The sequence below is a fragment of the Drosophila kikkawai genome, chromosome 2R (assembly GCF_030179895.1).
Source record: "Drosophila kikkawai strain 14028-0561.14 chromosome 2R, DkikHiC1v2, whole genome shotgun sequence".
Taxonomy (NCBI): domain Eukaryota; kingdom Metazoa; phylum Arthropoda; class Insecta; order Diptera; family Drosophilidae; genus Drosophila; species Drosophila kikkawai.
The window spans coordinates 20,620,961-20,641,914 of record NC_091729.1 but is presented as its reverse complement, the minus strand read 5'-3'; the positions used below and the strand labels follow the sequence as shown (position 1 = coordinate 20,641,914).

The 20,954-nt window shown below is 40.2% G+C and overlaps 4 protein-coding genes across 6 annotated transcripts in view; 2 read left to right on the top strand and 2 right to left on the bottom strand.

The window, feature by feature from the left end:
- Positions 1-5,003: 5,003 nt before the first annotated feature.
- Positions 5,004-8,412, top strand: BBS4 (Bardet-Biedl syndrome 4). Of its 2 annotated transcripts, XM_070284692.1 has the most exons (10): positions 5,004-5,082; positions 5,185-5,324; positions 5,389-5,501; positions 5,768-6,058; positions 6,119-6,275; positions 6,380-6,502; positions 6,580-6,664; positions 7,312-7,398; positions 7,802-8,013; positions 8,169-8,412. In XM_070284692.1, exons 1-10 carry the CDS (start codon positions 5,004-5,006, stop codon positions 8,340-8,342), a joined length of 1,461 nt encoding a protein of 486 aa, XP_070140793.1. In that variant the 3' UTR covers positions 8,343-8,412. The 2 variants fall into 2 exon arrangements, with proteins under 2 accessions (XP_070140793.1, XP_070140794.1); XM_070284693.1 differs by lacking the exon at positions 7,312-7,398.
- The window catches only part of LOC108072148 (G-protein coupled receptor dmsr-1), a 36,319-nt gene continuing 23,750 nt past the window's right edge, over positions 8,386-20,954 (bottom strand). Inside the window, exons 1-7 of one of the 2 annotated variants that reach the window (XM_070284694.1) lie at positions 13,112-13,134; positions 11,695-11,991; positions 10,656-10,827; positions 10,450-10,576; positions 10,022-10,216; positions 9,779-9,961; positions 8,386-9,488 (exon numbers count right to left, since the gene is read on the bottom strand). In XM_070284694.1, the coding sequence (XP_070140795.1) occupies positions 9,167-9,488; positions 9,779-9,961; positions 10,022-10,216; positions 10,450-10,576; positions 10,656-10,827; positions 11,695-11,940 (1,245 nt within the window). In that variant the 5' untranslated portion in view covers positions 11,941-11,991; positions 13,112-13,134 and the 3' untranslated portion in view covers positions 8,386-9,166. Of the gene's footprint in view, positions 9,489-9,778; positions 9,962-10,021; positions 10,217-10,449; positions 10,577-10,655; positions 10,828-11,694; positions 11,992-13,111; positions 13,135-20,954 lie in introns of those variants that run through there. The other variant, XM_017163191.2, reaches the window with a different exon arrangement.
- Positions 15,584-16,262, top strand: LOC108072149 (uncharacterized). Its single transcript, XM_017163193.2, has 2 exons — positions 15,584-15,661; positions 15,824-16,262. Exons 1-2 carry the CDS (start codon positions 15,650-15,652, stop codon positions 16,136-16,138), a joined length of 327 nt encoding a protein of 108 aa, XP_017018682.1. The 5' UTR covers positions 15,584-15,649; the 3' UTR covers positions 16,139-16,262.
- LOC108072147 (zinc finger protein 316) lies at positions 18,017-20,492 on the bottom strand. The gene is made up of 2 exons (XM_017163190.3): positions 19,920-20,492; positions 18,017-19,853 (listed from the first exon to the last, which is right to left on the bottom strand). The coding sequence occupies exons 1-2, from the start codon at positions 20,082-20,084 to the stop codon at positions 18,210-18,212; spliced, it is 1,809 nt and encodes a 602-aa protein (XP_017018679.1). The 5' UTR covers positions 20,085-20,492; the 3' UTR covers positions 18,017-18,209.

Here is a 20,954-nt window from a genome sequence, read left to right as displayed (position 1 = left end):
CGCTCGTAAATGATTCACCCAAGTGCCACAGAAATAGTGCTGGGAGTATGTATATTTAGTTCATTCAATAAATGATTATTTATGGGGCGGCTTGTGCCAGTGAATTCCGGTTAAAAGTAACTCTCTTGGCAAACCGAGCTCATTAATTTTTCGGGACAAGCGCCTCTGTCGTACATACATATTTTTCCACCGAAAAGGTGGAGTTCAAATGGCAACCGAGCAGAAGATTTCTCAATTGTCGCTGCGGCGCCCAGAGGGTATGACAATTTAATTAATTAACGGCACAGAACTCACTTTTCAACATGTGGCGGGCGGATGGCACTGGGGCTGGGGCAGACTTCTTCGAAGGAAGGAAGCTAGGGCAACCTAGGAGACACACATTGACTTGGCCCTTTGGCCCCTGCTTATTATTCAGTAACCGAAAAAGCCGCAAACTGTATGGATGTGAGGCAGGGCAGCCACTTGGTGGGCTCTCCTCGAGTGGCTCCCATTCCCGGCACTCGGTGGTGGTGGTTTTCCATCAATCATGGGAAGCAGTATCATTGCCCGCAGGCGCCTAACCCTTCGATGAACTCATTGAACTCGAATATCACATTCAATGAGGGCCCGACCCTTTGCTAATTGCATTATTTGTTATATTAAAGTCAAATTAACAGGGCAACATCACAGAGAGAGCAAGAGAGGGCCAACAAAATGCTTCTAACCCGCTGGAAAATTCAACTGGTAAATGTTTAATGGGCTTCGTTTGCTTTGATGTTTGCTGGCTATCGCATTTCCCATTTCCCATTTACCATTTCCCGTTTCGCCATTTAAAGCAATTTGCATTTATGTTTTTCGGAAAATGTTGTGCCATGATGCAGGGATCAAATGGAGTTATTACATGAAGTGGCCGGCTCTCAGCACCGGAATCCACTGACCATGGTCGCAAAATTCTATTTCATAAGCGTTGCATGCCTCAAATTTTACAGCAAATAAACATTCCGCCTCGCCGCATCCAATTCTATGTGTATCTGTATCTGTATCTGCATATCCAGAGTGCTGTCAGTGAGTGTGTGTGTGAAAAGTGCTGCTGTGCCACAACAATTTCATTGTTTTTTTTTTTTTTTGTTTGGCTTGACATAAATTACAGCGACAGCACGCAAAAGTTCAGCACGCATATTTTCCAGCTTTCAGCTATTCAGCTATTCGGTATGCCACAGGATCCAGTACCCGGTATCCTGTAAGCCAGTAGCCAGGACTTTTGCATTTGACATTCCCACCAGAGAGCTCAACATTCGCTTTGGGTATACATTTTTGTCATAACATTTTTGTCAATTCCTAAAACGAAACATATTTTTCTGCTTTCCATTCCCTGCCATAGTTATGCTAATGCAGAGGGTCTGGATACTCGGAGGAGTAGCTATCACCTCTGGCCCTTTAGGAAATGTGTCAAAGATTCGCCCAACACAAAATTGAATGTGCCACACACACACACACACACACACACAACACAAGTTGGTTGTGGGGCCAAACAGGAAAAGCGAAAGGATAACTCGGTCAGAACAAGTGCAAAACAAACAAGGTTGCCTCATTAAAGCGAACCCAACACTAGGCAGAGTCCTGCACTGAGGAAATTCTTGGAAATGAAAGAAAAAAAGATAATTTTGTAGGTGAAATTTGCTATTAAATAGAATATATTTTCATTTCTCTACCAAAAAAACGTTAAAAAAGGCTTTGAAATCTCTTTAAAATGTGTCTAAAAGTATGCAATGATTTTACCAGCAAATTCAATGTAAATGTGTATTTTTTAAGCAGATCAGATTACGTTGGTAAGTTAAGTGGGCTTATTAAATTATAAAAACTTCATTTATAATAAAAAATATTGCAAAATATTATAGTATACTTTTGGACAGCTTTTCAAGGACTTTCAAATCTCCGTACTTTCTGCATTTTCTCCAATTCCAACCTCTCTTTTATTTCCTATGTGTATCAGGACTGAAATGGAGACTATCGAACGTGTAAACATCAATTTGCGATTAAATATTATCGCAAGTGGAGGGTCCAGAGAGACCGGAGTAAAGTCCAGAGAAAGGAGAAAGTACAAGAGCTGGACAGAAACAAAGCATACTTATTTGGGTCACTCACGCATACACAAACGGGGGTGTTCTTGTGTATATGTTTTTCCTGTTGTTGTCTCTGCACAGATTGGCGAACGAGGACTAGACGGCAATTTGGTAAACAAGTCGCCCATGACTATATTTAGGTGTCCGTCGTGTTGCCATCATAAAACCCATGCTCCCTCGCATACCCCTCCCACGATCACTCCCCAATAAAGTGGACACTGGCTGGCATTGCATAAATTGAGACCAAGTCTCGAAAGGCAAAGCCAGATTTAGGCCAAGTCGCGTATTCGCTGCACAATACATATCTTTACGACTGACTGGCGAGCACTTCCCCCCCGTCCCCAGTGAGTAACGACCTTCCGCCTACTCCTCCTCCTCCTCCTCCTCCTGCGGGGATACGAAGCAGACGTGCAATCCCACCTCCTCGGCCTGCAGGCTTTCTCCTTGGAAAAAGAAAAGAGGAAGCTGCGTTGCGTGTTGTTGGTATGCTGTGTAAGTCGCTTTTTTATGACCTTTGGCCGCACGAAAATGTGCGTAAGGCATGCGGAAGCGCCACTGGGGTCAGCCCGTCGAGTGTCATCGGGTGTAAATCATATTTACAGTGGTACTGTAATTGAATTAGGCCTCGACCCCCATCCGAGGCAGCACCAGATGCCTGCCCTGGCACCAAGACGAAAAATAAGAGGGAATTTAATTTCATGTCAATGAGGGAGAGAGCACTTACTTGACCTTCTCCTCCGGCCACTGGCATCGAAGACATTATGCTGGCTAAGTTCAATATTATAGTATTGATTGTGTGACTCTTTATACACGTTGACCCATAGGGAGCAAGGGTATAATGACTTGAGTAAATAAACCGTCATACCTTAGGTGAATAAATATAGTTATAAAATTTGTTTTTAATTTAATAATTAATATTATGCTAACTACATCTTTAAAGACCTACTCTTAAAATTAAGGTAAAGTCTAATTAGAAATATTGTAGTTTTTAAAAGAAAAAGTTTTAGCCTTATATTTCTATCCCACTTGCACTCACATTCACCTTAGCTGGTTAGTCAAGTCTCAAACCATTTACGGTTAGGTTTTTACACTTTTTGGAAATTTATTATTCAATTTAATAATATTAATTTTAAATTGTATCTAAAAATATGGAAAAAATATATAATTGTATACAATTGAAAAATAAATAAAAAATATATTTAATTTATTAAAAAATTCTAAAAATTTCTATAGTATAAACCGTTACAAATAGGTTGAAAACTTGGATACATTGGTTCACTTCTCTGCTGTTATACCGCTATATCTTACTTACGAGTAAAATTGTTCAACTCGTAAAACAGTAGTACAAAAACTTATCAACTATTTAAAAAGCAGTGTAAAAGTTGACAGAAAATTTTAAAAGCAGTTCCATAATTTGTAAAATCAGTACAAAGCAGCTCATGGACTATAACATGTAAAAAATAATTTTACGCCAATTGTTGCATGGGAAAGAATTTTTTGCAGAAATATATATGTATTAATATTTTAAAATTTAATTTAAAAAATAAAAAAAAATATATCGAAAATGAATTCATGTTATTTAATAAAATTTTCAAGTATCGAAAAATGCATTTAACGTTAAAAGATAGATAATATCGAAAAATACCTTATAATCGTTACCTAATTTATTTTTTCTTTTTTTTCGATTTATTGGTGATATATATCTAAAGGAATTAAGATTTATCTCAAAACTATTCATCTCAACGTTAAGATATCCATTTATTAATCGACCATAGCTATACAAAATCGATACATTATCGATATATAGAAATGTTCTGCTTATCTAAGACCTTATGACATGATCACTTTATTTTGCCTAACAAAACATCAATTTAAAAAAGCAATAAAAGCTAATAAATATATATAAAAAACTAACTTTAAAATACTTAATAATCCGTTATCCAATACTCACTGTACTTGCCACCCAAAACCCTGTTAGGAAAATGTTTAAAGAGATGTTTTTTTCTCGTAAACTGTCATGTTTTGTAATTTGATTTTAATCTCCTTGCAATTTAAGGCCCCCTTTTGGAAGCGAAACCATCATGAGTGTCAATCTTTATGGTCTGTGATCAGGTGGTCACCACTTCCTAGCGAATTCTAGCAAATTCTGGCTGCAGATCACGTAGCCGCCGCGTTGCCTTTTGGGAAAAGGTGCCACTTCCCGTTCAAGATCTCTCTGAGATCTGAGATCGGCGCCGCGATTGAAGCCGTATCGATTCAGATTTCACGGTGATCTTGTACGATATGTTTTCGTGCATTAATTGCTTTTGAATTTTGGGCGGCGAGCAAAACAAGAAAACAATTTCAAATGTAGCTCACGATCACATGTCTTTTGGTCCCAAAATGGAAACGAGTGCAACAGACTTTGCCACTTTGGCACCGACTTTAGTGTCGGCGTGAATTAAATTGAGTAATTAGGCGGTGCCGGAGCCGGGACCTGGGTTTGCAACCCACAAAACTGGTCTATCCCAAGATCTGCCCGATCCACAAACTGCTCTTTTTGTCTTGGCAATTATTTAGCCTGTTTCAGCGAGCTTTTATTGCATTTCGATTAGTTTCAAATGGGTTTTGGACATTTTTGTCGCAGCTAATTAAAAATACATGCTGTGGAATTTTCGCCTTAGACTCGTTTCGCATTTTTGGCCCGGCCTAAACGTGCATTAATTCAGTTAACAAGTTAATTTCCAGCCCCCCGTCGGCATTGGCAACCCTTAAAAATACACACAAAAAACTCGCCATGGCAACGCATGAGTTTTCCATAACAAAAACCAAGTTTTGCCGGCCAAAAGCGAACAGGAGTGGCATTTCTTTGAAGTTGAGCTTTTTGCCTGGACGAGGAAAAGGAGCAGAGCAGAGTAATCCATGTACGAGCCGGGAACGGAACAAATCAACTGCAACGGCAGGCTCATCGAATTGCCCAGCTTGGAGGTTGTGCGGCCAGGCAAGAAACAAAGTGCCCGAAAGTCCTTGAAAACGTTGTTCTTTTTCATCTTTGTTTTATTTAATTTGGTTTTTTTTTTCATACGATTTGAGGACAAAACAGCTCCCAAAATGCCCAGCGATGCCAACATTAATTGGCTGCTCCACATTTATTTTACTCGGCGCGAGTTCACGCGCTGTCGCCGCCTCATCGAACGTGAGCTGAATCGACACCTGAATCCCGAGTACCTGTACTTTGTCCAGGTGAGCCATCCAGGTTTTGCGGCTAATGCCGAGTATCTTTTCTAATTGATTGCCCTTCGCCTAGGGCCTAATTGACCGCGAAGAGGGCAATAACATTGAGGCTTTGCGACACTTGCAGAAATCCGTGGAGCTCAATCCGCGGAACATTGAGACGTACAAGGAAATCGGTCGGACACTGTAAGTTAACTTGTGTATTTTTTCGTAATAAAACAAATAATTTAACAAAGTTCTAATGAACTTAAGTTTTAGGACAAATAATAGTAATACCATTATTTAAGAATCATTTCTGGAAATTCCAATAAATAATTAATTTCCCACTCGACCAACTACAAATGCACCTTTTAGTAGCCAGAATATTACCCCAAAATGCATTATGATTTGTTATGGGGAAACTGTGTGTGTGTGTGTATTTAAATAATTATATACCCAATCCATTTTCTCAGCTACTTAATGGGTCGTTTTAGCCAGGCTCTGGGGGTTTTCCGGGAGGCAGAGCAGCGCAGCACCCGGCCGGACCATGAAATATATCATTACCTGGGCGAGCTCCTTTATCGGGCGGCCACCACGCAAAGCCAAATGGAGGTGGCCAGGCAGCAGCAAGATGAATCCCGGGCCTACTTTGAGCTTGCAATTCAATCAGGACGGAAACTGGAGAGCTTTGTGCGTTTGGCAGAACTCTATCGCAAGGAAAAGCAATACCAAAAAGCCATCGATGTGCTGGAGACATGCCTGCAGTCAGTTTGCTAATGACATGAGATTGGTTTTGAGTTTCATTTTTTCTTTTTCATTTACAGCCTGACACCTGAAAACTCCGAAGTGCTGATTGAAATCAGTGTTTTGTACCTGAAAATCAACGAGACCCAAAAGGCGCACGATCGTCTGGCGGAAGTCGTCAGCATCGAGCGGAAATGCTCGCCCAAGGGTCTGTTGGCCTTCGGGGCCATTTTGCAGGTGAGTTGGTTACCAATTTTTGATAAAAGTCACCATCCTAACGATTTAAATTTTTAAATACTGCTTGTATATATCTCTGTTTTTTTTTTTTTTTTTGTTTGCAGTCCCGGAACGACGTGGATGGCGCCCTTAGCAAATACAGCCAAATCGCAAACGCTGAGCCGGAAATTGCCGAGCTCTGGAACAACATTGGATTGTGCTTCTTCAAAAAGCAAAAGTTTATTGTGGTACTTAAATTCTCAAGTTACATATATACATATGTATGTATCATTTTGGCATTTAAATATTTCATCATTTTTTCCAGGCCATTTCATCTCTGCGCAAATCCGTTTGGCTCTCGCCGCTTAATTACAACGCTCTGTACAACTTGAGCTTAATATACATTGCCTGTGAGTGGTTCCCCAGAATATAAGCACACTCTTTGTAAAGTCAACACAAAAATGTGTGTATATTTTTCTTTTAAAGCTTTACTTTTTGTTATTTCTGTGAAGCACATTTTGTGGAATTTTCAGATGAAATATTCAGAGATTGAATATATTATTTCCAGCAATTAGCTAACAAAAAATTCAACAGGTTTGCAGTAATATTTTTCAGAATTTCCACAAGTATTTTCATGTTGGAAAACTATACAAACTTTACCAGCACGTTTCATGTCCGAAAGTCCATTGTTTTGTAGCTATTTTGCGGAACAAACGTTTGGCAGTTAGCCAAAACTGCACATGCCATTGCAACTGCTGCAGTGATTGGTCAATACAAAAGCTGCAAATTCACAAAACTTGTCATTTCTTAGGCAGAATGACTACCCATTCATTAGTCCGAGGAAAACGGAGGGAAACCTGCTTGAAAAGGGTTAAATAGAAATAGAGGGAAAACTACAGGCTGGAGGTTTTAATAAATTTCTTAAAAGTGCCAAGAAAAGCCAGGGCCTTAGGCGTTCCGGTCCTAGGCCTTATTCAGCATTGTTAGTAGCTACTTTCTTGTTGGTATATGGTTGTTATTGTTATTACTTGTTTTGTTTACCCAAACTCGACCGCAGCTGAACAATATGCCAGTGCCTTTCACACGCTGGCCGCAGCCATAAACCTGCGCAAGGATAATGCCGAGTGCTACATGCTCCTGGGGCGTAAGTAAGCTATACCTATAATCACTGGGAAAAAATTCTATAAAATTCTATATTCAAAAAATTATATTTGCCAAAATAGTGGGCTGTCTTTTGACTTTTAATTTATTTTTATATAAAATATTACCTAAGATTTCTTAACTATTAAATTAATTTTCCGATGTTTTTATTTACTGAAGCTTACTAAATATTTTGTTTTAATTAAAATAAATATTTAATATTGTTGTTCTACCATCAAAAATCTAAGAAATTAATAAATTACAATTTTCTGTTAAATATTTCTCATAAAAAAATACACTAAATTCTAGGGAAAAAATTTCCTTCTTCTGCACTATTTGCTTGTTCAATATTTTCCTCTGTTTCATCTTCAAAATAATAATAATAACCATACTTATCCATCCCACAGTGTGTTTACGTAAGCTGGACGACTTGGAGAACGCATTCGTGGCCCTGGAAAGGGCCAGTGGCATGGCATGTGGCCAGCAAGGCTCGGTACGGAATCCTTTGGTTGTGATGAACTTTGCCCTGTTTTGCTATGAAACCGGAAGACTGGCCCTGGCCGCCGAGCAATACAACAGGTTCATGAGCCAGGCCCAGGACCTGCTGCTGCCCACGGAAGTAAGTCGCCTGAGATACCAGCACTCCCAGTGGATGTATGCTGCGGCACGTGAATGAAAAGAGCCTTCCCTAATTGGTAGCGAAATCCAAACCAAACCCAACCAACCCAATATTCCATAAAGCCTTCCATTTAATGCTCTCCATTTCCCAAACAGTACAAATTCCAAGCCACCAAGCTGAAATCTCTTCTGAGAATATCGAATCAAGGCAACGGCATCCTGCTGGATGCTGCAGACTCAGAGGACTCGGATTTGCGGCAAAATGGATTCGAGGAACTACCACCAGATGATCTGCCCTTGGAGGTGAATGCAGTTGTAAGCCAAAACTGAAGTTGGATGATTCGTAGAATTAAAGCAGTTTCCCCAAAAAATGTTAAACGCTAAATAAATATTTATTAAACGCGCCAAACTCACATCAAACATTTATTTGAACGTGTGTTCACACCTATTTGTAAATCGTAATATAAGCTGTTTAAATAGTATTCTGTAATTAAACTCTCATAAAAAAAGCCAATGTGTAATGCATTGGCGCTTAGCTGGAATCCAGTGATCGAAGTTTTGATTTTTCGAGCCAAGAAGACAGATCAACTTGGGGCTCACAGAGTTATCTGTCCTCTTGGCCATAGCTATCCTTGGATTCCGGTTATGATAAGACTTTATTTATTTTTAGTTTTTGTGGAAAGTAAGTGTGTCGTGTTGGTACCATCTCAGTACCTTAGTCGCTTAGCCTAGCAAAATCTTACGGGCTAAGACACGAGTTCGAAACACCATTTGGTTAATGCATAATTCTTAGAAATTAATTTTAATTGGAAAGGAAATGGCACTTGCTAAACAGCCAAATCACAAACGGAATTAATTCTTGGATAATCAATGGAAATCAATCCAATAGGTCAACCGATATTTGCTTTAACCAAAATTTATATATTCCGGCTCACAGTTTCTCTTCTTTTTTTTTCGTTATGCAATGCAACGAAACTTTTACAAAGTTTAAGGTTTAGAAATTCTTAGTTGGATTAAGCCCTGAACATCTTGGATGCCCTTCACCTAGTCCCCATAAAAATATCTCTACAAAATGTTTCTGCAGAGCCTTTTAAAAATCACATCTCAGCGGTATCGATATCGATACCAATCTCTAATATGAATCCAAGTCCTGTTTAGACGCACGTGGTGGTCACTCGGGTCAGTCGGGTCATCTCGGTGCTGCCGAAGTGCCGCTTCATGAACAGCGAACGGAAGGTGGTCCGGAACTGTTTCGACATCAGTCCGTAGAGCACGAATCCTACGGCCGCGTTGATCAGCGCCAGCAGGTCCATTAGCTCCCCAAAGGGCGGATAGCAGTGGGCGAAGAAGCACTTCTCCATCACGCTCGACAGCAGGCCGAGCAATCCCTGGGGGAACTCGGTGACCAGGAAGAGGACCAGCACGGCCACCAGGAGGAGGGTGGTGCGATCATTGCGACGATCGCAGCGTGGCGGCCTGAAAGGTTAAAAATATGTTATATTTTCCTTTAAAATCATTAATTTAAATTTTTAATAATTTGTTATACGATTTTTCGATAAATTTACGATATATTGAGATTTTTGTTAGTATTTTCGATAATCCTTATATTTAACAGAAATTTATTTCTAAATCTAAAACAAAGAAATACTCGTTTTTCGCGTTGCTTTTAATTTCGATATTTTTTTGCTGCGATCTTTTCGATATTATTACAATATCTTGCCATTTTTCTTTTATATTTTTTTACATATACATATTTTAGTACTTACTTCTTGGACTTGGACTCATTCAGATTGAGCTGGATGGCATACTTGGCGGGATTACTGTAGTCCCTTAGCTTCAGACGACGTCTGGAGGCCTCGCACAAGACATGCATGAGCACGGCACTGATCACGATCAGAATTCCGCAGGGTAAAAGTTTAATAATCACGGAATGTATCCAAAAATTGAACCTAGAATTCATAATATAAATAATTATACCTTAACACAAGGATTTTTACCCCCAATCTCACCTGTATAGAACCGAATCCTGGTCAAAATACACATGGTACATGGCCTCCGCATTGACACTGTCCACGTCATACGTTTCGCGCACCTTAAACACAAAATATGTGGGCAGGCAGAGGATCGGTGACAGGATGAAGGGCAGGAGGATCGCCTCTCGGGAATGAGCGAGCAGGAAGTTGGCACAGCCCCCGTTGGGATGTCTGTGGAATAGAGATGGTAACATTTGGCTATAAACAAAAGACGGGGAGGAAGAGAAGAGAAGCCACATAATGCCACATTGAAGTTTTAATCATATTAGCCGGATGTCGTTTCGAATAGCGGATGCGGATTAGCGTGATTAATATGAATCAATGCCGAAACTCAAAATGTATGAGGAGGGTGTGTATCAGGACTAGAGATAGATCATGCAATGCTGGCCTACAGATCCACTCACCTGATGGCTACATATCGCCAAATGGCCAGTGTTACGGTCAGTCCAATCGAGATGGTGTGCAGGATCTGGGTAAAGTGCATGTGGATCAACAGGCAAACAGCCCAGGTGTAACTCAGATCCTTTTCACCTGTCGAACAAAAAATAATAGTAAATATTTTAGAAATTTAATTATTTTACTATATATTTTCGAAATAAAACCCTCTCACCTGGCCCCATGTAGATATACTGATAGGAAGTGTAGGGTATATATTCCAGCATCACAAACATATCGGCCACCGCCAGCCACTTGAGGATATTATTTATGGGCGTCTTGGCCATTTCCTTTCTGGTCAGAACCATTATGTTCAAGATGTTTGCTATCGTCCCGAATATGCAAATCTATGTGATTCAAGTAAACAACAAGAAGCAATATTCAAGGGCTGTAGATAAAATATGTGAGTGTTATTTGTAGAAAAGAAGAATGTTTCAGAGCTCTCACACTCTTTCAATTGATTGCACATTCTCCCCTTTTGGAATTTAGAGTGGTTGAATGTTTTATTCATTCAGCTCGTGATGTACGATGGGTTCTTATTTCACACTTTCTCTCACAGCAAACTTTTGTTTAACTTTTGTGAGTAACTTTAACTCACTTCTTGAGTCAAACTATTAAATTTTACTTGGTAAACAACCAAAGGATTCACTTTGTTCTAACTATTTGAAACGTAATAAAGTGACTTCAAAGTGAAAACTCAGTTTCCCTAAGAAAAACAGTCAGATAAAGCTTAATGATTAAGTTTAAGCTTCAACAAACAAAAAATCTCTGCAAGAAAAATGTTTTGCTGAAAAGATTCCTAGGCAACAAAAAAAAAACCTAATGTTTGGAAATTAAAATGAAAGGGAAAAACACATTAACGCCTTAACCACATCAAACATAATTTATATCCGTTCAGCAAATCCCTTTAAAGCGACCCAGAGCCCCAAAACAAAGGACTCAGGGCTCATTCCATCCACTTAATGCAATTTGAGCTGAACAGACCGAATTGCTTTAATTCGAAAAAGGGACGGAGTATCCTGGACTTGGGCCAGAGCTCAAAGGTGAAAGCGTCCCTTGAATTCATCAGCCGACAGAGACGAGACCCTTTCTCGGTTACATTCATGAGGCGCCTTGGCCTTCGCAGCTCAGTCATTAGTCAAAAGTTTCCATTGTTTTCCCCCCAAAACATGAATAGCGTTTTTTTTTTTTGGGTTAAAGGGGGAAGCACTTACCATCAGGGATACGTATCCATGGATGCTGTTGTAGGCGCGCAGCCAGTTGTAAATTTCACCTTGACAATAGCCCTGACACTCGTCCACCTGGCTGGACATGTTCTTCTTCTGGAATTCCTGCCAATACTTCAGGAACTTGTCGATATCAGTTTTGGTTATCTGCAGCTCTTTCAGAACCGTCTTGTTGAAGGCCGCCATTTGGGGCTGCAAATGCGATTGGGTCATGTTGAGGCTGGTGTCCTGCATTGTCGCAGTTTGATAAGCCTTGCGGTTTTATTTACATCAAAAATTAATAAACTGCAAAAAAAAGAAGGTAAATGTTAGTAAATTGTAAAGGGTAGTTTAAAAAAAGACATTTTAAAAGGAAAAGAGTATTTTTACTAAAGGTTCAATGTGATATATCGAAAAAGATATGGCGTTTTTTAGACTGATACTATTGAAAATATCGTTAAGTTTGATATATCGAAAATGAAAATATCGAAAACTATCACATTTAATGATTGAATATCGATATAAGCGTACAAATTTAATGATTTGTCTCTTTAAACATATTTAAAACATATTTTGATAGTTAGCTTATATATTTTTTCAGGAATCATAATTTAAACAATATTTAGGGTTTCCTTACGTATATCGATTTATCGCTTATATATCGCAACTTTATTTTTCAATCGAAATCCCCATTAAATGCCCACACATCATCAACATATAGATACTTTTTTTTGCATCTTATTCTGCAGATATATTTGTTCTCTGTGCACATTTTAATTAATGATGCATATGTTATGTCAGGTGGACTCATTGTAGTTCAATTGTATAGAAGGTTAACCACCACATGTGTAAAATTGCTTTTGTCTAAGCGCTGCGGCGGCCACCAGGGACCCAATTAAGCAGACAATCAGATCACATGGAAAACCATAGTTTGGCAACTTGTTTAGCTTGGTTAAATGACATGTTTGTGAACAACAGATTGTGTAGTCTAATGACATGCAACTAACTCCCACGCCTATCAACAACAATAGCAGGCAAATGTTTTTGGCATCTGAAAACCACAAGAACAACCAGAATTTATACCCAAAATTTGTGGGCCAACTCAAAAATCAAATCGAAATATTTGCGTTTGACATTTGTTGGTCGAATTGGAAAAGCAACTGTGCAGCATAATTAACGAAATATTTGAGTGGCAAAAGTGGAGCCTGAGCACCACCTGTCCGACTGTCTACCTGTGATGCAGAGCAGCCTGGGCGTTGTTGGCAATTAATTGGCAAACACACCAAATACATGCAGAGAAAAATATCTTTAAAATTGAATAATTGATTTTTATTTATAAATATATTATTATGAATACCAATAGTAAGTTTAATCTAAGAAACCCTCAGAAAATGTGGCATTTAGGGTTTGAACTATTTATTATTACTTGAAATTGTGGTTTAACTCAAAACTCTTCTCATTTGTAGACCTTTTTTATCCGGTTTGCTTTTGTGAAAAGTTATCTCTAGTTGTCCTACAATTGACAATATGACACTGCCTACCCAGATCACTCAGTTGGCCAAATCAATGTCGACATGTCCACACGTCATCAAAGGTGTTGCATTTGGCTAATGGCCCCGACGAATCTGAATCTAAATTTGAATCTGGATTCGAATCCTGTTGGCCGTTAGCAGTTTCGCAACCCCGACTGGCACCACTTTACTTCACTCCACATTGCATTGCCTCATCTGGTATGCATAATTTTGAATTACTTGCTCGGTTCGGTGGAGTTCCAATGGAGGGGAAGGCTGGGGACTCGTGGTCTCGACTCATTTGATGTTGATCGATTGGCCTTTCGATTTTGTCAAACGCTTTTACATCTGTTGCTAGCAATATGAGTCTGAGTGACTGTACTTTGAATCGAAATGAAAAATGAGTTCGGGGAAATATAATATCAATTCTACTGGCAAAAGTTCATTTGGTAAAAGTAATAACTTCCCACACACCATCCTTTTTTCCCAGGTTCTGTCTTGCCACAGATTAATCTGTTTAAGTTTTAAGTCCTTATATATGTCTATAAATGTTGCAAATTTATGAATAAATTTCTAAAATAAGTCATATATGAAATTTTCTAATAGAAATTAATCCTAAAACAAGTCAAACTCTAAAAGAAAGTTAAATTATAAGTGTTCTACATAAAATTTGATTCTATTTAATCAAAATCAATAAAAAAAAAACTTTTTAGGGCACTTGCACAGAATTAATAAACCCGACACGCTAGAAAATGAATCTATTAAAGCCGTGTAACTCCCCATTTGGTGCTTTCTTTCATTAAGTTTTAATTACCAAGTAGGGAAAGTCAAGGCTTTTTGCTTAGCCATTTCTTGGCGGCTTTGGCTCTTGGCAATTATCTAGTTAGCCAAGTCGCATTCAATTCAAAGGCACGTGGCCTTGAGGAATATGTCTAAACAGGTGGCGCACCCACAGACATCCTTAGCGGCTCACCCCCACACCCTCACACACACACACACACAGGCACTGGGGAAACAAAATGGCGCCATCAACTGACAGCTGCAGATAAACAGCAATGGCACTCCAGGCTCTTCCTTTGCTAGCTGCTGTTTCGCGTTTCTATCTTCTCTTTTTAGCCATTCGCTATGCCGTTAATTAACGTTCCGCTTGTCAAATATGCCTCCAGAGTGTGTAAGTGTGTGTGTGTGTGAGTTTATTTCCTCATTTTTTATTACCACATTTTCCTGGATACTAGCGACTGTTATCGGATAGAACTCAGGCCATATAACTCCCGCTGGGCCAATTGGCTAAACGATTCTTTAACAGTTAAGCTGCGAGGCCATAACAAGGACCTAATTATGAAGACCGTTAAAGGCGAGAACTACCACTTAAATGCTAAACGTTAAGAGAGATTCCCATCACTCGAAAAGTCAACCATTTTCAATTAGCCAAGGTAAACGCAGATTGTGTGTTTTGTCTGAATTGTATCAACCATTTGTTGCCGTCTCTGCGTAATGGCTTAAACAAATTGTTCAAATCATTTCAAGTCATAATGGAATTCATGCTCATACAAAATTTATTGAGCCCATTTGTCAGAGTCTCCCCAAGAGCTGCTGGGCAGCTGGCTGAAAAAGTAATTGAAATTGTTTGCCTAGATTATAAACGAGATAAATGGAAAACCATGGTAGTTTGCATATATGCAAAAGCAAAATGAAAATGAATATTTTTGCAATGGAAACAAAAATAAATTCTTCAATTAAATCGGGCATAAAAGGATTAGTTTTGGATTTATTCATCTGTAAATAAGATTTAAAGAGCATGTAAATTACATTATTGTTTTATTGATATTTATTGCTTTATTTTTATATTTTAAAATTCTTTAAAGTTATTGGCTTAAAATGTAATTTAAAGTGGGTTTATTTAAGCTTTAAAGTTCAAGCACAGAAGACTCAGCCTGCTCAGCCTATTGGCCATCAAAATCAGTTTGTTTATGACTTGAACACTTGGCCATTGAAGTTATTGAGAGCTGCACATAATTTATGGTGGCAATTGGCACTCAAAGTGAGTACTCGAAATAATTTGCTGAATTAAAAAGAAACACACGCATGGGACTGGCGTTCTGTCAGATACTCAGATACTCACACTCAGATACTTTTCGACTCGGCTTGGCTTGGCTTGTTTGTGCAATTTTGGCTTGATGTGGGCATATATACATATCTTTTTTTCTCAATGCGTGCGTCTCTTGTGCTGACTTTTTGCCAGATTTTTACTTTATTTTTGGGCCTAAATAGTTTTTGCCTAATGAGTGCGTTTGACTTAGTTTTGAGTGAGTTTCTAACAATCCGTGCAGCTGCTTGAAAATCGTATAAATAAAGTCGTTCTGGCTGCCAGCGATGTTAGTTGAATTAAAGCCAGCCAGCAAGGAGCTTCAAGTTGAGTCCCCAAGACCATAAATCATAAATAGTTAAACAAAATGAAGTTCACTGTAAGCATTTTGAAAAACACCAACAAAAACTACCTTAAAATAATAAAAATAACAACATTTTTGCAACTCAAGTCAAATATTTCAAGTATTTCTGCCAACATTTTCAATTTTCTCCTTACTCGCTCATTAAACGCTAATGGAAAATTCCTGGACACGCAACAGTTGCTACTGCTCATCGCCAGCGCTGCCTGCATCCTGGCCGCACCTGCTCCCGCCGCCGAGGAGCAGCAACAGCAGCAGGAGTCTTCCGTGAAGGCCAAGCGAGGACTCTCCCTGGGCCTGGGCTACCACGCCCCTCTGCTGACACATTCGCATTACGTGTCTGCCCCAACGGTTGTGCACCATGCACCCATAATCTCGCATGCGCCGCTCATCTCGCATGCACCGCTCATTGCCCACGCCCCCCTAATTGCCCACCATCCGGTGTCCTCGGTGTCCTATCACCTGCCCACCTACCACTCCATCCACCACTTCTAAAGAGCTTCGACGATGCGTGAGCAGCAACAGCAATAGCAGCGCACAAGAATCCTAAAATCCTGCAATAGCATTCCCAGAAATTTGTATTTGCATCGGTCCCTTCTTCCTGGAAACTGTCAGCAAACCAACTGCTTTTGTAAATATACGTAAATTTTATATGAAAATATACATTTTGCTGGTTTTGTGGTCCTTTAATCATCTTTAAGGGGGTCTTCTCATTGGGCAACTTTTTTTTTTCGATTTTTTTTTTTTTGCATTTATTTATAGTTAGGGATGGTGTGTATATGTCCCCAAAAGGATTTTTAGAAATTCGAAATACTTTAGAAGATACAGCCTTTTTTGTGAAGCAAGTTCTTCGCAAAATGAGCTTTTTTCAAACTTCAAACGCGTTTATCTCGAAACCACGTTTTTCGAACTGGCGGCCATGATATCTCCAGTTCAACTGAACCGATTTTCATGAAACAAAGTGGAGTCGACGCAGAATTGTCACCATTCTCGGGTGACGGAACAGATTTTTTTTTTAATTTTTTTTTCTATTTTTTTTTTACACTAAACTACAAAAAAAAAGCCCGAAATCGAAATTTTTTTTTTTAATGGCCGCCATTTTGTTTAAAAAAATTTAAAAAAAAATCTGTTCCGTCACCCGAAAATGACATCAATTCTGATTATAACCCCGTTTTTATTTTTCATTTCGGACGCTCTGGAGACCCTGAATCGTGGCCGCCAGGACGACACCTTTTTTTTCGACCACCAAGTTTGAAGTCTCATTACTCTTTGAACAACCCTCGTATCGAGGCAAGAACAACTTTTTTAGTTACTTTGAACATTTTTGAATACAATAAATAAAAAAAGTTTTCAATTATTCTTTGCGTTTTCAAATAAGAATTTTTTTAAAAAGCGTCCAAAAAACGGCTTTTGAATGAGAAGACCCCCTTAAATGTGTGGGCAGATAGCTCTTAAACTTGGAACTTTGTGTGGTTCTAAAGTTAAACGAAGCCACACAGCACAGCGAAAAAAGAACTTGTAGTTAATTTTATAAACAAAAAAATAAAAATAAAAAAGAAAAAGAACACTTGACAATGTCCATATTATCTATAAAAATAAAATAAAATAATATATAAATATTTAAATCATAAACTTTGTAAAGAAAGTGCAAATCGACACTTTAATCTTACCTCATAAAAAGGTTTTTTTGTTGAAAATTGTATAACTTATAAACCTTAATCATTTTTTAAAACCTAGATTTAGTTTATAGCAAGTTAAAGTCTTCATAAATGCATTTGATAATATCCTATTATAATGTTTCATCCTGCAAATACCCACATTTCCCTGCAATTCAGCCACTTGACTGGCTGGGTGAATATGTATAATCCCTGCACTTACACTTTTGTTGTTACGAGTCCCCCTAGCAGCATTTTAGCGTCGTTTGCCATCTAAATTGTGGTCATGATTGTGCTGCAATGCAGTTTGCCGTCCTTTAATGAGCATTAAATGCAGCTATTTAACAGCGCAAAGCTTGGTTTAAATGGACACAATTTTGGTTTATAAAGCTGCATTGCATTACAGCATTTATGCTCTTTTGAAGCTCCATTTTCACATCAAGTTTACACTCCTACTATGTAATCTTCTTTACCCATTTTCATTTCAACAATTTATGGGGGGCAAATGCTATACTTCTAGTAAGGCGCTGCCATGAAATGTCAGATTATGGCCAACTTAGGAAAGCATCAAGTTCTCTGGAAACTCACTTGCTGTGGCTGACAAGAAATTTAGTTGGAAAGACAGCAAACTTTTATTTGAATGTCTGCAAATAGAACTTGGCTTGATTAAAATTCCTAAACTTTAACACTCACTGAAACAGAATTACAGCCTGGGAAGTACAGTATTTACCATAAATCATAGTTTTTATTTGATTATTTTCACTTAACCGCTTAGAAGTGTGTATTTAAACATCATATTGTGTCCACCTATCTTACTTTTGTATTTATTACAAATGTGATTTGTTTGCACTTATATTTCTTACATCTAAAGGGAAACGTAAAATCGTTGATTAAAACTGCATTTTGCCATCCTAGTCCGAGAAGCTGTCGCTCCAGTAAGTGGTGGTTGGTGGGGCCACGGCCTTGAATAGGTCTCTACCCTCACCGGGGCGCCGCTTGCCGTGGTTACCATGGCCGTGGGAATGGCTAATGCGTGGCTCCATTTTGATACGTGGCTCCTCTTTGATACGCACCTCCTCCCTGGGCCGCTGGCAGCCGATGGCTTGGTGGCGCTGCAACCGTTGCGATGTGAGGAAGGTCCTCTGACAGCGCTTGCACTCGTAGATGAAGCCATGCTCGTCATGCTTTACGGCCATATGGCGCTTGAGTTCCGCCCGCAGTCGGAATACCTGGGAGCACAGCTCACAGCGGAACTGCGCACGCTCCTGTTCATGCCGCTCCATGTGGGTCTTGTAGGCCCACTCCACCTTGAACTTCTTGCCGCAAATGGGGCAAGTGTGTTCCGTCCGTTCGTGGGTCTTGCGGTGCAGCACATAGGATTGCTTGCGGGAGAAGGTCAAGTCGCAGTGTTCGCACTCAAATGGACCGACAGACGCTGCCGGTGTGGTTGGATACTTCTTCTTCGGGACACTGGGCGAGTCCTCATCGTCGTCCTCCTCCTTACTCCTCTTCATTGGGGTCTTTCGCGGACGTCCTGGCTTCTTCTTCTCCTTCATTTGCGAACTGGCATCAGAGTCTACGGAATCGCTATCCGCACTTGTCGATCCACCGACATCGGATACCTTGAACTCGTCGTCGAGCTCCTCCTCATCCTCACTGGAATCGGTCACTGGTGCATCGATGACCACGTAGCCGCGGGGACGCCGCACCTTGTTCTTGCTGCGGGACAAGCGCTTGCGCAGATCCTGGTCCGTGGTCTCCAGTTGCTTCCGCAGCTGTATGGCAATGGTGAGGCTCTCCAGGCACTTAGTGCAGATGAACTGGGGCATAAAGTCCTTGGGCAAAATCGAGACACTGGGGCATATGACCAGCAGCATGTCCGCGGGCGTGGCATCGATTTGCTTTTTGAACAGGTCGACTAGATCCTCCTTGCTGGTGCAGACGCGGCACTGGTTCTCATCCACCACCTCCTCTATTTTGCGCTCGCGAGTGGGAGCTGCTGTGGCCTCGCCATCGACATGTTCGCCGGGCTCATCGCCGGTGATTAGTTCGCCCTCTTCGTCGCTGGCCTCGGGCTCTAGAACTTCTTCTCCTTCCTCGGTGGGATCTTCAGTTCCATCTTCATCTTCTTCGTCGGCTTCTTCGCCGTCGGCATCTTCGCCTTCATCTTCTGCTTCGTCTTCACCTTCTTCCTCATCCTTGTCGGCTTCTGGACCTTCTCCTTCTCCCTTGGCGGCTTCATCCTCGTCTCCTTCTTCGCCAGCGGTTGCTTCAGTCACCTTTTTTGTTGTTTCTTCTCCAGTGACTTCTGCCTCTTCTTTTTCCTCAGCTGCTGCAGCATCTTCAGATTCCTTGTCACCCTCTTCACCGGATTTTAGCTGCTCTTCACCGCCATCGGCAGCTGCAGTTTTCTCGGAATCCTCGATATTGCTAGTCTCCGCCTCCTCTCCGCCTGCACTGCCTGATGCATCGGCTTCCTTCTCCTCCTCCGTTGGCATTTCCTCGTCCAGGTATTCCGCCTCTGCCCCCTGATTTCCAGTAGTGGCTTCCGAATCCTGCAAAATAAAGTAAATAAGCCGTGAAGTGTGTGGATTTCCTCCAAATCTCTAAGCTCAACGCACCTCTAGGTAATCCATAATCCCGCCCACAGCTCCAGCGCCGCCATCCAGGGATTTGACGCTTTCCTGTTGCTGTGGCTCCGGGTTTCCCTGAGCATTCTCGCGCAGCTCGGGACTAATACCGGCGGTTCCATTAGTTTCTGCCACGGGCGTTATGTCTGCCTCCATTACGCTTGGATTTTATTCTATTTATTTTCGTTTTTTCGTTTTTTTCTCAAAAGGAAGCAATCACTTTGCAAAAGTGGAAGGGGGGAGTCTCTTTTTTTTGGCGGGGCCACCGGCGTATTTATACGTTTATCTCTTTTCCGCACAGATTTCTTAACGCGCACTCGGTTTTCCGGTGTTTTCGTATTCGCCTTTGTCTTGTTTACGGTTTTTTGATTTATTTGCTTAAAATGCGAGCACAAATTTCAATGCAAGATGCATTTTTCTCCGATTTTTTTTTCGTTAAAATTTTTTACTTGCAGCCATATTGGATAAGTATACACCAGCGCCCAGCTGTTTGCCTATCGATACTCCTGCGCATGTGCGATAACTATCGATAGCGATGACGATGAGGCAAGAGTGGCGGGGAATTTGAAAAATAAGAATAAGGCAATGCTTACTTACTACTAGAAAATGTTGTTTCAAAAGAAATTACTTAGTTGTTGAAAATACACTTTAAAAATTTCCCAAAAATATCATAAAATAGCCATTAAACCATAAGAACCCCTCATAAAGTCAAGTATATTTTGGCAAAAGACCCTACCTACGCGCGTGTTTGCAATAAAACTGGGCAAAAAAAAATACAAAAACCACCCCCCGTTCCCGCCCTCGTATCAGCTTGAATCAAAAACCGTGTCGTCTTGACTTTTCAACACGGCAGGAAATAAAAATTACGTGATTTGCATAATTTTTCCACCCGCTGTTGTGGTGCGCATTAATTTGAGAAATGTAAGAACATTTTAACATCAACCATTCAACACTTTGTTTCTTTGGGGGAAAAATAACAGCAAATACAAGGCAGCACTTAGTCTGGCTTTTCAGTTTCCAATTGCC

Coding starts and splice junctions, on each gene's coding strand:
- BBS4 (XM_070284692.1), top strand. CDS start 5,004: ATGTACGAGCCGGGAACGGAACAAATCAACTGCAACGGCAGGCTCATC. Junction 6,503..6,579: donor AAAAGCAAAAGTTTATTGTG/GTACTTAAATTC, acceptor CATTTTTTCCAG/GCCATTTCATCTCTGCGCAA. Junction 8,014..8,168: donor ACCTGCTGCTGCCCACGGAA/GTAAGTCGCCTG, acceptor TTTCCCAAACAG/TACAAATTCCAAGCCACCAA.
- LOC108072147 (XM_017163190.3), bottom strand. CDS start 20,084: ATGGAGGCAGACATAACGCCCGTGGCAGAAACTAATGGAACCGCCGGT. Junction 19,854..19,919: donor GGATTATGGATTACCTAGAG/GTGCGTTGAGCT, acceptor TTTATTTTGCAG/GATTCGGAAGCCACTACTGG.